The 16224-nt window shown below is 36.9% G+C and overlaps 2 protein-coding genes and 2 non-coding genes across 4 annotated transcripts; 2 read left to right on the top strand and 2 right to left on the bottom strand.

Annotated features, from left to right (window-relative positions):
- Nucleotides 1-4307: 4307 nt before the first annotated feature.
- TRNAH-GUG (transfer RNA histidin (anticodon GUG)) lies at nucleotides 4308-4379 on the bottom strand. Its single transcript has one exon. It is a non-coding gene; the product is annotated as a tRNA-His (tRNA).
- Nucleotides 4380-4811: 432 nt separating this feature from the next.
- On the top strand, nucleotides 4812-4884 carry TRNAA-AGC (transfer RNA alanine (anticodon AGC)). The gene has a single exon. It is a non-coding gene; the product is annotated as a tRNA-Ala (tRNA).
- A 3190-nt stretch (nucleotides 4885-8074) lies between these two features.
- Nucleotides 8075-12167, top strand: LOC124216494 (uncharacterized). Its single transcript, XM_046621061.2, has 5 exons — nucleotides 8075-8198; nucleotides 8704-8829; nucleotides 8992-9129; nucleotides 9250-9644; nucleotides 9877-12167. The coding sequence occupies exons 1-5, from the start codon at nucleotides 8141-8143 to the stop codon at nucleotides 10477-10479; spliced, it is 1320 nt and encodes a 439-aa protein (XP_046477017.1). The 5' UTR covers nucleotides 8075-8140; the 3' UTR covers nucleotides 10480-12167.
- Nucleotides 9476-14998, bottom strand: Srp19 (signal recognition particle 19). Its single transcript, XM_046621062.2, has 2 exons — nucleotides 14859-14998; nucleotides 9476-13906 (listed from the first exon to the last, which is right to left on the bottom strand). Exons 1-2 carry the CDS (start codon nucleotides 14903-14905, stop codon nucleotides 13513-13515), a joined length of 441 nt encoding a protein of 146 aa, XP_046477018.1. The 5' UTR covers nucleotides 14906-14998; the 3' UTR covers nucleotides 9476-13512.
- Between the last annotated feature and the right edge of the window lie 1226 nt (nucleotides 14999-16224).

Below are 16224 nucleotides of genomic sequence, written 5' to 3'. Positions count from 1 at the left end.
AGATTTATGGTCAAAGATTAAAATAAAATAAAATGTACGATATGAACAATGCCATTTCAATTTACTGTATACTATCACATGCTTGTACCAAAAATTTACTCACCCGCTCGTGAAATTCCAACTTTCCTACCACACTGTAATAAAATTACCGCAGAAATGCATTATACACGTTGAATATACTTATAACGCGTGACAATTTTAGGTATAATCACTCTGATTCTAACTTATATTCGATTTCACTTATAATTATACATAAATTTCATTCATCAGCCACGAATTTTCAAATGTTTCAAACAGCTACTGTGTAGACTACTTTTGTATATGTCGGAAATTAACTGCAATTGTAACACATTACTATTGGCAATTTTTATTCTATCAACTTGTGTTAATGTGCAGATGGAGATCATCATGAAAATTCTTCCAAGTAATTCCAAATCATTTTGACGACAGCTGTCTGACGTTATTCCGCTAACTGGTCGACACCACTCCCAGGACAGTATGATGCGTTGTAGTCAACTTCTAATCGACATGCTGCAGCCCCGACCTATCAAACAGAGATCCTCCTACCAGGAACGCAGAGATAGCAAAATGAGGTTTCCTGCTCAAAAATCGGCGATAATACATGGCGATGTACAATTCGGCGGTCCTTTATAAATATGCGTAATACCTACGAGTGCTTACAATTGTAGCAAGAAAATAAACTGATTATCATTTTCAAGATGCGGGACACAAGAGCGCGAAACAAGATCGTCTCGCAAATTTGCATTATTTGAACAGCGGCAACAGGAGACCAGACAGTTCGCAAAGTGTGTCCACATGAGAAAGTTTTAATATTGTCATGAATATCAGGTGCGCAATTTAATTTCTTGTTTTTCTTCCGATCTTGAAAACTATATTAAATTAGCATATGTACCGATTTTGTGGTCGTCAAGTACTAACATCTACGCTTTCGAACGACGTTACAAACCTACCTCTGCAATGAACTAGTGAAGCGGGTAACATAACCTCCAAAGCAAATCTATACATAACGGCTTTTGATAAGACACTGCATTCATTTCGCATTCCAACTAAAAGAGAATACCGGAAATAATTTGTTGTGCTGTTGATGAAAGTGCGCAGTGTGTTCTGAAAGCATCGATGTTCTCATATTGAAGTTAGTAACGTTATCGTAGTGATTCATGCTGAGGAAAAACGGTTATTTCGCGATTTTGAAATTGTCTGAAATTCAATACACCATAATAAAACAAAACACACTCATATTTCAAAATCTTGGTTTCTTCAAAATCATTGTAAAATTAAGAAAATAGTGATTTTTTCCCCAGTGTTTCGTTACGATAACGTTGCTAACTGCAACTTCGTTCGATTTCAGCACTTGAAAAATAAGATAGGATCGGTGTATATTCTATTTTAAAATGGTTTTCAAAATCGGCAAAAAAAAGTTCGAAATTTGTTAATTCACCAAATATAATGTCAAATGTAAAATTTGGTCGAACGTAAAATTAAATGCGAGTTTGGCAAATAGTACCATTTTGCTTAAATCTTTTCGGAAGCAACGAAAACGCGACCGGTGAAGAGCTTACATGATTCATTCAACCATCTGATTACCAACTGGATCATGCATAACATGCGCACACGTGAGTAGAAACAGAAAGTACGTACATACGTATTTCCCGAGTTTGACGGACAGGCGTTGAAATTTATGCAAAGAACAGATCAGTGCGCAGGTGTCAGTCATTCGTATCCCGCTACTGTGATCCACTCAGGATCGGATTTATGATTTTGTTGCCCTACGGGGGAGGGGGGGGAGGTGTGCATGGTGCTAATGATTATGTTTTGTATATGCAGTGATACAGAATCCCGATAACCTTGTAGTAACGGCACAGTTGGGATAAAGATATGTTAGGTATTAGAATTCTGCTCACAAACGTGTGAACAGTTTCGTCTTCGAAATTTCCATTCGGGATATTTCTATTCGGATATGAAAATAACATGAGAAAAGCTTTATCTTGAAAAAAGGTTTGTTGAGATTCGTTGGAAAACAACGGAGTTATATAGGCCGTCAAAGTTGACGGCCTGTTGGTGGGCAATTTAAGCGAGTAGCGGGAAAAAAATTACGATCACGACCGGAATACGGAGATATTTTCATCGTACATTTTTATGCAGGCGTTCAATTGAAAGGCGCGACTTTAGTCGCACTTTTCTCGGGAACTATTTGCGATAAATAAATACATTTTTTTTTTTTATTTGATACACAAAAATTTTCAGTCACAAATTTATTTGTAGTTCTCAGCTACGGCGAAGCAAACTACAATGAATCCCAGCAAACCTTTTTTCAAATTATATCCGTAATCAAATGTTACAAGAACATCAGTCGAATAAACGGTCAGTTTAATTTTGCAACGAAGGGCTTTAAAAAAAAAGTCCCTTCGTTGAAAATTGAATTATTATTATTTTTTTTTTTTCGACAATAATTATGAATTCCGATATGTTACTGTGAAATATACCGTTAAAAATATCAGCGTGACGTCGGATAACTCTCAAAAATGTACAGGCCGATGTTTAGCTAATTTATTTATAAGTCCATAAGTCCCGAACTATTCAATTTAAGGATTCCAGCTTCCGTTATACGAATTATTTGCCAGTGGCGACGAATGGTTAAATGTGACGCGAAGACGATATTTTAATAAATACTCACTTTATTATTATGTATTTAAAACGACGTAATTAGTAGTTTTTTGCCTCGCGACGTCTAGTTTTTTAGATCTTTCAAAGACGAAAACAAATGACTGAACTTTTTTCTGCACAATTGAAAGGAAAAAAAATATACGCGAGAAACGTTGAAATCATAATTTTGATCGACTTTTAAACAATGTTCCCACGCGATTTCAAAGTGCGGGATGATATATGTTCATGTACGCCATTTTTACTACCCATACCAAAAGAATCAGCTTGCCCTGAGAAAATAACGCTCATGTCCCTATATTTCCTGGACTAGGTAGCACACTATTGGCTGTTAGTTGACTTAATATCGACAGAAATTCTCAGTCAACTATTTCAAGTCAACTGGGAATTCGCATATTATGAGTCTATTGTCGACTGTACACTGACAATGAGTAAGAGTGCGCGAATGTCCTTTGAAATGTCATGGTAAAGGCAACACCCGACGTCAACTATTATTATTATTTTGTCAAGACAAAAAGGCCAATAATTTGCAAGTAGGCTAATAATCAGTTGGCGTCAAGTACTCAAGTATGAGATAGCGATGTTCATTCGGCACATGAACGCGTTCACATAAACAATTATTTATCTGAAAAACATCAAAAACTTTTTACTTCACTTTCCAGTGATCACATTTTTTTCCATAAGGTGACGACGGGTTGTCCAGTCGAATTGCCTTATACTTGACATTTCAGAGGACATTCGTAAACATGAAGTACTGTATACTGCATGTCAACTTCAAGTTCGCTTCCTTGTTGATCTATAGCCATTCAAACATAACCGACCTTTTTTCTATTTTTATTCGTCATCCGCTCCAATTAATTTGAAGGACATTTTGTAGGTTGATCTACGCATCTTGCACCATCTTATTAGCTGAATGTATCAACAGCAATTTATCCGAGTGTAAGTCTACGGGTTTTATACCTACATCCCATCTTACTAAATATACCGTCTTGCGTGAATTGGAATTCAACCAGAATAACGTCGGAGGCTGTCAGCCACTTTTATTTTATACCTGTGACACCTATTTTTTTTTTTTGTCATTATCGAACCATTCTCGTCTGTAAAAGATATTGCATTGGACCAATTCTCCATAATATCTATTTTTATCTTGTTTATGCTATGTTCATACAATTTAAAATTTGTAATTTTCTTGTAAAAAAAAAATCTCCATTAGAAATCCTATCCTGTACACGAATTTTCCTCCGATTATCCCGCATCCGATACCTAACTAACACCCGTATTCATAGTCCTTCCTTGAGGGGGGAGCCTGCTTTAGAGGCTTCACAAAATCGATTTTTTCAAGGATTTTTTTGGGAAGGAAAGAAATATCCGATTGAAACGAAACTTTCAGGTTTTATTGTTATATATTTCAGCAGTCTTCATAAATTTTTTCAATGTGCCGTTGTATTACGTACGCGTCACCGCGTGTAATACTTCAACACAAATTCAACGACTAACTGAAATCTTTACAGCCTATAACATTACAGTAACAACATTTGAATGTTAGACGAATAAAAATAAATATTGATTGATGAAAAAATAAAAATAAAAAAGAAACACCTTCACCGTGACAATGTTATCAACATTGCCGTGACCAGGATTCGAACCTGGGTTACTACGGCCACAACGTAGGGTCCTAACCACTAGACGATCACGGCTACTGAAGGACTTGACAGTACTGACAAATAATAGGTATCAGTATTGAAATTTACTTCAACTTTTTAACTAGAAATGAAAGTAATTGTTTCATTGCGAAGTGCACTATCGATCCCGTGTTAAATCGTTATAAAAATAATTGTGCGTCATATAGCTGTTTTGCAGTCTCAGTGATTCAACTGTAAATTATTCGCGAATCGTAAAAAAAAACTCTCCACCTGTATCCGCGTAAATAAGCATAATTCTCGTCCTTATGTGGTAGGTAATACAGAATATCATTAGTTACTGCGTTCGCCTTGTGCAAAAAATACTTATAGGAACATCCCGAAGTCTTTTTCGCTTTCATATTATCCTGATAAGATTTACTAGATTGCTTAACCAAGGTAAGAAATTTTTATTTGATCAGATATGTAATTTACAGTTAACCAGTATCAGGGGGCGTAGCTCAGATGGTAGAGCGCTCGCTTAGCATGCGAGAGGTACCGGGATCGATGCCCGGCGCCTCCAGTTTTTTTTTACTCTCATACCTTACTATTACACTGAATTACCGACCAAACATGAACGATTCGCATTTTTTTCAAATCTAAAGCTGAATTATTCTGGCTTAAAGGTCTCTTTATATGGATATTACACACGTAAATTATTTCCGTTACACGTATAGGCGCCGAGGCGGAATACAAACAATGTATCAACGTGGTGGTAAATTCTGTATAGGTGGTAAAGAGAATATCTACAGCGATTCCTACTTTCCTAATAGAAACAGGGCTCCAGCGACCACCGTTGCTACCGCGGCGCGGTTTCGCCTACGATGATTATTTCGCAAACGGCCTACACGTATACTACATGCACCGCGTCGCGACCACTGTTTTGGTTGAATCACATTCTAGGTACGGCCTCCTACTTTCCTGATCCGGCGCGCTTCGCAGAGAGCCTACCCCAACGACTGCGGTGATGCTCATATACGTTGCGTGTTGTTTACCAATTCGATGAACGACCCATTGCGAAATGAAGATGTGTGAACCACCGTCCAGTCATGTCAAAATTTGTTTTTACAATTAGCTTTTCAGGTGATATTGTCGGTTTGTTTGTTTCATAATAATGATGTATTACGTAATATGAGATTTATAGGAGACAAGACTTACACCCGTATTCATTGTCCTTCCTTGAGGAACAAGGATTCCTTGTTCATGAAACGTGAAATGAGAACAAGGAATATACTTCATTGTACGGTGTAACTACACTTATTGGGTACTACAGTGGCAAAGTGATCGATCTCGTCGTTAAAAGCGGACATTGTCATACCTGTGCCATCAAGAAAAATACATTGAACGCCGACGAGTTTGAAAATTGGTATGAAAACCATGAAGAAAATTGTTCTTCGAATCACGCAGGTTCGGCCGGGAAAATGGAAGTTGATTCGATATTGGAAATGTTCTCAAGGTCCATCGAGAAATTTGGAGTAATGTGTAGTAATTGCATTGGCGACGGTGACTCCAAAACATTTCTTGGCATCCTGAACAGTGATCCATACGGTGACAAGTGCACAGTGACCAAAAGCGAGTGCGTGGGACATGTACAAAAGCGCATGGGTACTCGTCTACGCAACATGAGAAAACAAAAGAAGCTCGGTGGAAAAAAGCGTCTCACCGAGACTTTAATAAAAAAATTAACAATTTATTACGGTCTGGCGATTCGAAGAAACTTGAATTCTGTAGAAGGTATGAGAAATGCAATAATGGCGACACTTGATCATTATTGCTCTACAGATGAATTACCTCGCCACGACAATTGCCCGGAAGGCGCTGAAAGCTGGTGTGAGTGGCGCAAAGCTGAAGCGACAAACACCCTGGTTGCTTTTAAACATCCACCGCGTCTAATTGACGAACATGTCGAGAAGTACATTCGTCCGGTGTACGAGGAATAATCTAAGGACGAGCTGCTAACGAGGTGTTTGGGTGGACACACACAAAATGCGAACGAGACGTTCAATTCCACTGTGTGGCGCATCACACCTAAACACCTTCACTCAGGCATTAAAATCTTCGAGATTGCTGCTTACATCGCTGGAGGAATGTTCAATGAAGGCTACAGTGCAGCATTGAAAACCATGCAGTTACTGGATTTGAAAATTGGACAGCAATGCAACAATTTCGCCAAGGGAGCCGACGAGGAGCGCGTCACCCGACAAAACAGGCGCGATTCATATTCAAGTAAAGAGGCCAGAACAGTCCGCAGACTCGAACAACAGAGCGAAAACCAGTTTTTTGAAGAGTCTGAAGGGCAACTCTACGGACCAGGAATCGCTGATTAGCATATTAATGCGGTAAGTTTAAGAAAATTACGATTTTTTATATACGAAAACTTTGACGCACGATTTCTCGGTTTTTCATTTTTACGAGTTTTCCTAATTGGCGGGAAAGATAGGGAAAAAACTAAACGTCCTATCGAAACGAGACAAATTGCATTGTACTCGGGATTAAATTCTCTTCTAGTTGAACCTAAAAAATCTTAAGAAAGTTAAGATTAACCCACTCTTTAAACAATCTAAAGTGAATTTTTTTTTTAATTTGCGAAAAATTGTTGAATTTTTCACTCTTTGTTGAATTTTCTTGGTTTAACTAGAAGCTATACTATTGAGAAGTAAAAATTTTTTTGGGTTCTTTGTTTCAGATGGAAATTGCGACCTGCACCTTTCCCGCCGCACGACAAATGCACACTCGAGACGCCTCGGTGAAATGCTTGTACCAGGCATAATATGACATATATCTTAATACATAAGTCGTGTTTAAAGCTTGAGGTCGATTGGTCAACGGGGATCATGCGTCAGCATATAATTTATTATTTTATTTCACTCTACAATGATTCATTATTATGTTTCATTATTATATAATATTTCGTTATACAATATTCATTATACTTGCACTGGGCTGCGGTAAGGCATTTATTAAATTTCAAACCCGTTCTCGTCTATATATACATTTTACTGATATGCACATGATTTTATGAGCTATGTATCACGATAAGACTGTGTCAGCAATTGATTTCAAATTGAAGATTCTACCGTTTGTAAATATATGGCCCATGTATTTCTTGTATAGTTAGAATAATCAGTATCTGATCTCGACTGGATTTAAAAATTATTAGACTTCTAAATCGTACCAGTAAACGCTAGAAAGATGATGAAAGAAGATCGCGGGATAAGTAAATCAATTTAAACATATTGCACAGCCGCGTAATTATGACTCCAAATTTTAACAACGCTTTGAACATTTGGTCCATACTTGGTTACGATATATAACGGGTGATGCAAAAGAATCAGCGAGACCGCGTATGACATTCTCGTTATATTTACGCCTCGGATGGTTGGCAAAATAACCTGACGTAATCTACCTTTTGCCTGACTATATACGACGTATCAATGAAATGAATTATAGCAGTTTTTATAACTATACTCGTATACGTTGTTTTTAAATCTGATGAAAATGCAGTTGATATTCATTCAAATAATATAACTCATCATACGTATGTTTGCATAAGATTTCGTATTTTGTGTACATATCTTTAAAAATAATAATGGGATTGCGACATACAGAGTGCCGAATACAAAGTGTAGCAATGCATTGAATAAATCGTAAGTATAAGTCAGCAAATTCCAAAGCGAAAATACTATAAGTGAGGCTGAGGCTCTGACCATTCGATTTAAAGGAGTCAGATACTGCGGCGCAAGTTGTCCGAATTAGTTCATAAGACGGCAAGCGTAAGAATGATCCTAACGCGAAGTTCTTTGATATTGCTAGGACTAACTGTGTTCCAAAGCATCGGTATGTATTAATGTAAAACAACACAATATAATTTACCTGCAGTAACTTAAATTTCTAGCTGCTCTCTAAATATGAATCAGTTTATACCAGTGGAGAAAATCAATGTATATACATTGAAAATCAGTGAAATATCAGTGAAAAGTCACTGAATCGTTAGTGTATATGCACTAGTTTTGCCTAGAGGTATACTTATAATTGGGAATCAGTGAATTTTTACTGATTGAAATTTAGAGAATAACCAACCGATTAACTGAACAGTCGTTTTATAGAAACTGTCAAAGTAATAAGGTGTGGTATTGCAGCAGTTGCCAAGGTATAACTCCAGCTGCTATTCAACTCAAAACGAATAATGAAATTCTAGTCTATTAAATTTTTTAAGAATGTATTCAGATGAAAATAAATGAAAAAGACGGTGTTTTGACGGAAAAATAAACCTTTTCAATGTTCTGTGTCTGGGAGTTCTTGATAGAACTTATTTTTCACACGTTGCTCTGTTGAATTTTAGGCAGAGCAAATGTCCTTGCAGCCGATGGGGCGCAAACTTGCATCAATTTGTGCGAGAGCTGCGGTGGAATAGCAACATTTCAACACAACATTTGTCAGTGCCACGTTGCCGATGACAATGATCAAGGTATTTTTTGCAAATTATTGGCAGTATATAATGTATGGTAGTATGCGACGTATTGTCTATTGGTAAACTGTGGTACTGTTTGATTTGTGGGTGAAGATCAATTTTTTCCATTGAAATAATAATAACTAATACAACGATTACGTCAAACAAATTATTTATTAGGTGCCGAATGCATTCACCGAATGAGAAGGCAAGCTCAGGAACTTGGAGTAGACATAGTATCCTGCGATCTCGCTAATGCTGAAGCAGATCGACCCGCTCGGTGTGCTGTATCTCCGCTGCGACGGTTGAGGACTCGAGGTGTTAATTGTTTAATTTTGATAAGCTGGATTGTTATGCTTATCACTATTATTGAAGCGATATTTCCAAAATCAAAACTTCGCAAAAAAGATCTATAATTATTGTATATATGATTAACAGGTAATGGCGATTTAATCGCAAGATATTTCATGGGGAACGGGTTAGCTTCGCTCCTGGGGTCGAGAAACCCGGAGGCAGAATCAACGGGGGATTCTGATTCCTCATCTAGGCAGGAAAATGTTGGCGCAAGTGAGGCTACAAGCGGCGATCAGGCAGAGATCAGTGGAGACCAGTCGAACATGAATTCCGCTGTAGTTGGGGCGCCATATCAATTTTTGGAAACAGATCCTTACATGGTGGCAGCAATGGCTAACTGGTATCAGCCGCACAATATGATGACCATAGACGAAAGTTGTACGGGATTACGGGATGGCACTGAAATGCAAAGCTTCTTGGGACAACCGAACCCTGCAATTACTTCGATGACTGACAATGAATCGGGACAAGCAAATTTTGTAAGGAAATAAGTATTCTCGATAAATTAATTTAATGTTGAATTCCTTCGTACAGTTAATAACCATGATTGCAACACGTATTATCAAAAGTTAAATAATTCTTCATATTTGTTTGTTGAAATGCTTACCGATTACTGTCACATATTTATATGAAATTATATGTATACTGTAATAGAAATGAATTTTATTACTATTTGCGTTTAACAAAATGTCATCAACTACTTTCCATCAGGTTGGTTCACCGAATCAGGACGAGATCGGGGGAGTCTCGTCAGGAAGAATGTATGAGTCATATAATATGCATCCATTAATGCTGGGCATGAATCCATACGCCTACTTTATTCGTACACCTTATGGGGCCCAGTTTCCAAGGGGATCGCAAATGCTGGGCATGCAGTCGTACCACTATAAGTCTATAGATGGAGATCGAAACTCTCAGTCCCGAGAAAACAACATCGTGGGTCTATCTCCTTATTCGAATTGTCAAACGTCGCTACTTGGAGAAAGTAACCCCCATCTAGGGGATTCGGCCGCTGGACAGGAGAATAGTCAAGATAAAAATGGAATGCCGGACGAAGAAGTTACGGGAGAGGCAAATCCAGTAGGCTTAAATCGCGAGGATAGGCAACACCTTGGTAGGAATGGACAAGTCGATAAAGATGTTAAAGGAGATGCAGAGGATCCAGAAGAAATCAAAGATCAAACTGTTGGTTCCTCAAAGTATAAACTAAAACGGAGACTGAACAGATTTAAAACAAAAGAAAGCCGCTCTACAGCTGCAGATCAAGTTGACTCGCGTTATGGACATCCGGACGATCCATATGGCGCTGCGTAAGAAAAACGGATTCAAAGAAGTAAAATGTACTTTCCGGAGCAGACTTCTTCAATATAGATTTTATGATGTTATATAGGTTATGTACGTAGAATATTATTTTTGTTATGCATACTTAATTGTAAATAATCCACGCATCTCGTTGATTCGTATGTGTAATTTCATTTAAGATGAAGATCTACAATAATGACGTATTTTAAGTAGAATAACATATCATTATATTTACTCTGAATTTTGTATCTTTAGTAGTTTTCGCAATAAATTAAAAACTATATTAACTGCAGTAGAAAGAATATGCTTATAGAAATTGGATATCTTCAAAGTACATTACGATGTTACCTAACTCTGTGACATTATATCATTTTTTGTAGCATGCTAGTAAGGATATCAATATTCAAACATTATATTTCTATCGCATTCTAATCCATTCCTATCTAATGGGGACTGTAGCACTGGCTGTACTCAATTTCGACGCAATGTCATATATATCTGGAATTATCAGAGTCCACGTATCTCAAACGCTAAAAAATGCACAACAGCCCCATTCTACCTATATGACCGTGTATGCAAGCATTAGATTTCGGCACCCAAGTAAGAGGTTTCCACACAAAAGATTGTGTTGAAGGGTTATAAATATTATTTCGCATAGCCAAATATGGATATCATCATATAATTAACACCCGAATCCATGTATTATATGTTTTGCTGGAAACGTAAAAAAAATTCAAATTTATTGGAAGCGTATCGTACAATTGGGTTAGAATCACGAAACCTCATATTTTTCAGCCAAATCAATGGTTCGGAAAGAGAATAAATTTAGTAAAAGGATTCATTTTAAATACCATCAATATATATGTACTACGGGTGAATAATTTTTTGTAAAATTTTGGCATGGAGTACATTGAACAGTACTAAATTCAGAGGGGAAAAGGACCAAAAGGGAAAGCTACGGACGATGTATATATATATATATATATATATATATCAGTGCTATGGACGAAGACGTTTTTGTCTCTCCAAATATTTTAAAATTTGTTAGTTGTAGCGAAAACTGTGAAGAACCATTATGATGGTAACTTCAGTGAAAGTTAGTAAAAGAAACGTTTGTTTTTCGTAATTTTATTAGAATAAACTCACTTTAAACTTATAAAATATTTGAAAATTTGTAAACATCTTTTACGGAAGACTCAACATTTTTTCGCATAAGTCTTATTCTTGACTGTTAAAAGGCAAAATTCAATACAGAGCTGGGCGCAGACAAATCACATATCTACTCTCGACTAACGGATATTTCCATTGTGATTCACGTAAGCATTATATGAGTAAGGAATTCGTTGGGAAAAGTCAATTTTGACAGGAGAAAAACCGTTGAGGTTCTTTTTGCGACGTTTCGGCTAGGCCCAGCCAGCCATCGTCAGAAAATATAGTTTGAAACTATAATATAAAAATTCTGTATTTTTTTTTGTCTTAGAGGTAAACATATTTGGAATCTATTTAATATCAAGAAGTGCATAAAACAATCTTTATATCAGAGTTTTCATGTCTTCGAGTACAATTTATTTCGCTGAAAAAATGGAACCAAGTTCTACTTTAATATAACATTCTGTAGTATTCTGGAATACAACTTGGTAATCATTTTTTTAGTAATATTTTTGTCTTTCTATCTGGTCCCAATCGATTCCAACGGAGTATCATTTTTTCAAAAATCGCAGTAAGTATTTAAATTAATAAGTTGGTAGAAGAATATTATCGACTTGAAGAAAAAACTTCAACCAGGTGTAAAATGCTGTTATAGCGTAGTTAAATGACAGTTTATTACAGACGAAGCATTTCATACGATAACGGCAAACTCAGCAAAATATACTTGCAAGAGAAGAACACTCTACAAAAACTGTTTCATGTAATACAAGCATGTTTTATACGTTTTTTCATGCATGCGTTTAGTTCTTGTTTATAGTAGCGGACGCAGCAATACAAAAAAGAGTAGCTTAACATTGTGTGACTATTAAAAATGCTCAAATTTATGCACCGCACATGTGCAGTCAGTTCTAAAACACAAGCTCGAAGAAACTTGTAAATGCATACTTTTATTACGTAAAGTATGGTGTGCACCATGGAGATAGGTTTTATTATACACCCAGCATAAAAAGACCTACCTTGTATCTATGATGCACGGTGTACTGTTCTTACGTTTGCGTTAACTTTGTAATTTTTCCATACATATTTGATGACTTGTTTTTCTACAGCAGTTAATCACCGTTACTTTGAAAAATTATCTGGTGAATTTCGTTTGAGGGAGTCAAAATGTATTGAACTACCCGAAATTACTTAGCAGACCCCATAAGCGTCCTGGGCTACCTGATCTGTATACAAATTTCAGTTCAGAATATAGCGGCGTGTTTAGTTTCATGGAAAATTGGAAATATCAGGGAAGAAAGATGACTCAGTTTACTTGAAATGCCACACGAATACAGAAAAAAATGTTATCATTTCTGAAAACTGAACCTAGGAGGATGTATGCCATTATTATCAGTAGTATGTACTAGCGTTGATTCAAATAAGGCAGTAGAGGCCTACAACTAAAATTGTTTTAAATGTTATGAGAAGTCAATATTTTTTACAGAATTTAAAGAATAACACTGAATGGCGTTATAATTTTTAAAAGAATTAAGAAGTTTAACATATTTTGCTGCTAGGTTCAGCCTCATTTTTATTCTATCTTGCTTGACGATTTAACCAAGTAGATTATTTGTATTTACATATTATCAATCTAAAATTCAGTATACACATATATCTACAACTATATAATCTTGCATGGTCGATTTCATTTTAATAATTATAATATAACAATCAATAGGCCTGCATTCAAACGATAATAATGTACTCCTCTCCCATTTTCTATTGTCTCTGCGATATTGAGCGTTTTCGCGTCCTCATATGTAAATCGTTTGAATTTTGGTACCACTTTGCATTCATAAACGTTATACACGATAGAAAAAAAAAAAAAAAGAAGCAGTAATGTATCAAAATGAAAATTTATCTACGCCCCTTTCCTTTTCCTTTTTTTGTAGAAGATGAGGACTGCTGGGATGACTGATCACCTGATGCTTGCCTGGTCTGACGAATCTTCAGCTTAGGAATAGTTGTGCCCAAATGTAGAAGAACAGAATCTCTTGTAGGAAAATTTGGTTGAACTGGTGTACCATCATCATTCTTAAGGTGAACTCTTATACGACCTCGAAACAATAATTCCTTGCTTCGCTCTCTTGGATGTAGTTTATTTTCTACTCCTACTCTGAGTCCTGCAGCTGACAGAACATCACGAATCTCCTGATGGGTCGGATTTTCAACACATTTGTCCTTTGCTAGTTTGCGACCTTGAGCCAATGTTTTCTTACTGTTTATGTAAACTGGGTAAATACATACCCACCTAGAATAAAAATTAGATTTCAGGCGAGGGAATAATTTTAGTTTGAGAAATAACTAAACTATTTCTCATGAGCTGAGGTTGCAAAATGTCAGCAGTTGTTACGGGGATATTGGAGTATCAGATGAAGTAAGCAACCCGTATTTTAATTTTTATTGTTCTCTACAGCAATGAAATCGTTTAAAATTTTGAAAAAATGTATTATCTACATTACTGTGTATCTCGTAATTGAGAAATTGACGTGAAAATAATGACGAATGGTATTTAGATATCAGTAACATACCATACCTTGAAGGTGAGGCAATAGAAATCTATTGTAAGTGTACTGTAGTTTAGTCAAATTTTCTAATATCGTTCAGTGACCTCACATATACGATTGTGGACACTATCGTTTCCCAAAGTTGGTTACTTTAGAGAGAAGAAAATTGTAGGGTACGATGTGCTCATTTCGTGAGCACGCTGCCCTTTCCTTAATAATAGTACATGAGTCATTTGGCAAAAATAAGTTTCTTCATAGAGCCGAAATTTAGAAGATAAGTTCATATGGCTTTTCTACTTTGACTAAAACTGAAGTATATGGTATTGTTTTATACGGGGATATTGGAGGAAAGAAACGAGAATGGTATTATATCATGTATATTAAAAGTTTGTGAGTTCTTTTATTATTTCTGTTAAAGAAGAATTTTCCAACCATAGTTGTAGAATTTTCTCAAAATTTTACACATACGAAACGACTTATTAAACCCTCTGAATAACTTAGCTTTGGAATGTATTCATCGTATGTTACCATAACAACGGGTGAAAGGTTATGAGACAGATGGTAAGTTAAAAATCGAGTTTAGTAAAATGTTTTCGGTTTGACATGGTGGGAAGAGGAGAAATAAACACGCAAATGCAGTTATGGAATAAAACTGATATTGAAACATCAGAATATCCAGATGGCTGGAAAACCTACCTCTCGAGATCACTGTGCTTCTTTTGTGGATTCCAAGTCAGCGCCATGTTGAACACTCTTCAGCCTTCAGCATGCAGATTTCTAATATGACACCGTGACTTCCCACACTTTTCCCTCAGGCATGTACTTCATAAGGGCGAGTTTACATGTGCACTTTGTCACGGAATGCAGTCAAGCGGTAACCAATCAAAATGCTGGAAATATAGTGTTCACTAGATTTCAAGCATTCTGATTGGTTACCGCTCATCGCGTGTTCGCGCCTATGTAAGCCCGCGCCACGGTCTTCTACACAGGTCTGGGTACTCCTATTTCGTTACAATTGAACTCCATATAATTGGTTTTTTAAGCCAGCGTTTCTAAGGCCGTGTTCGAAAATTGACTGACAGTACTAGCTATCTTTCATCTCTTTTGCGCTTACAAGTTCGTGAATAGCTCTGACTCTGTCCTAGGGAATTTTCAGTACTGTCAGTCAATTCACGAACACGACATGGTGTGCCTAGAACTCCTACAACACGCCCCTTTCTTCGAGAGCAAAGTCTTTAAGTAATTTTGTACGAACTGTTCAAAGAAATTCCTATATTATTAGGGAATTATTTTTCTTGCGAACACTACCCTGCTCGGTAACGCCATATCGTGTTGAGTACGTAACACACAACGGTCATTAAATCGAGTATTATTCATTTATTAATACATAACAGTAACGTCAACATGCACATTGCGTGACACCTAATTTCCATAATTCATTTTTTGTACCTCGCATTGATATTAGAATTATTCAATAATTCAAAAATTAAGTGTATTGTTCAGAACACGAATCCCGTAACATTATCGCTACAACTCCGAAGATACTCAAAAGACCCGCTCATCTTTTCCCCGCGCAGATTCAACGTTACAACAATTAATCACCACAGATCTAGGGTATTTTGACGCCGTTGGTACCGGATTTATGGTGCTATTTCATGAGCAGTAAAAAGCAGCAGTGGTTTCGTAACTTACTTGTTTTCACTAGCATCAGTCTGGTAATTTTACGCAGCAGCAGCGCTGCTCACGAAATAGGTCGTGGCCAGCCCCCTGACACACACTGCTAAAAGTGCTTTACAAAATGTCCCTCGATTCTGCCGCCAATTTCCACCACTAGTAGCGCTAGTAGTTGTCTGACAAGCTTGTGCGCGGTCAGCGAGGGTGGCGAGCATGTCAGAAGTCTACTAGCGCCACGTAGAGGAACTAAAAAACGGGGACAAAACGCGTACAATTTTTTAGTATATGAGCAGTGGTGAGTGTCAGGGGGCTGCCCCAGGTCTTACAAGCTACTGAAATTTGAGTGGTGGGGGTAGCCACATTATTGTCCAGATTTTTCCTGCCACTA

This window comes from Neodiprion pinetum, chromosome 4 (genome assembly GCF_021155775.2).
Source record: "Neodiprion pinetum isolate iyNeoPine1 chromosome 4, iyNeoPine1.2, whole genome shotgun sequence".
Lineage (NCBI taxonomy): Eukaryota > Metazoa > Arthropoda > Insecta > Hymenoptera > Diprionidae > Neodiprion > Neodiprion pinetum.
The sequence above is the reverse complement of the archived record's forward strand: the minus strand, read 5'-3'. Positions and strand labels throughout refer to the sequence as shown.

Coding starts and splice junctions, on each gene's coding strand:
- Srp19 (XM_046621062.2), bottom strand. CDS start 14,905: ATGGCGCTGACTTGGAATCCACAAAAGAAGCACAGTGATCTCGAGAG. Junction 13,907..14,858: donor AAGCACAGTGATCTCGAGAG/GTAGGTTTTCCA, acceptor TTTTTATTCTAG/GTGGGTATGTATTTACCCAG.
- LOC124216494 (XM_046621061.2), top strand. CDS start 8,141: ATGATCCTAACGCGAAGTTCTTTGATATTGCTAGGACTAACTGTGTTC. Junction 8,199..8,703: donor AACTGTGTTCCAAAGCATCG/GTATGTATTAAT, acceptor GTTGAATTTTAG/GCAGAGCAAATGTCCTTGCA. Junction 8,830..8,991: donor TGCCGATGACAATGATCAAG/GTATTTTTTGCA, acceptor ATTATTTATTAG/GTGCCGAATGCATTCACCGA.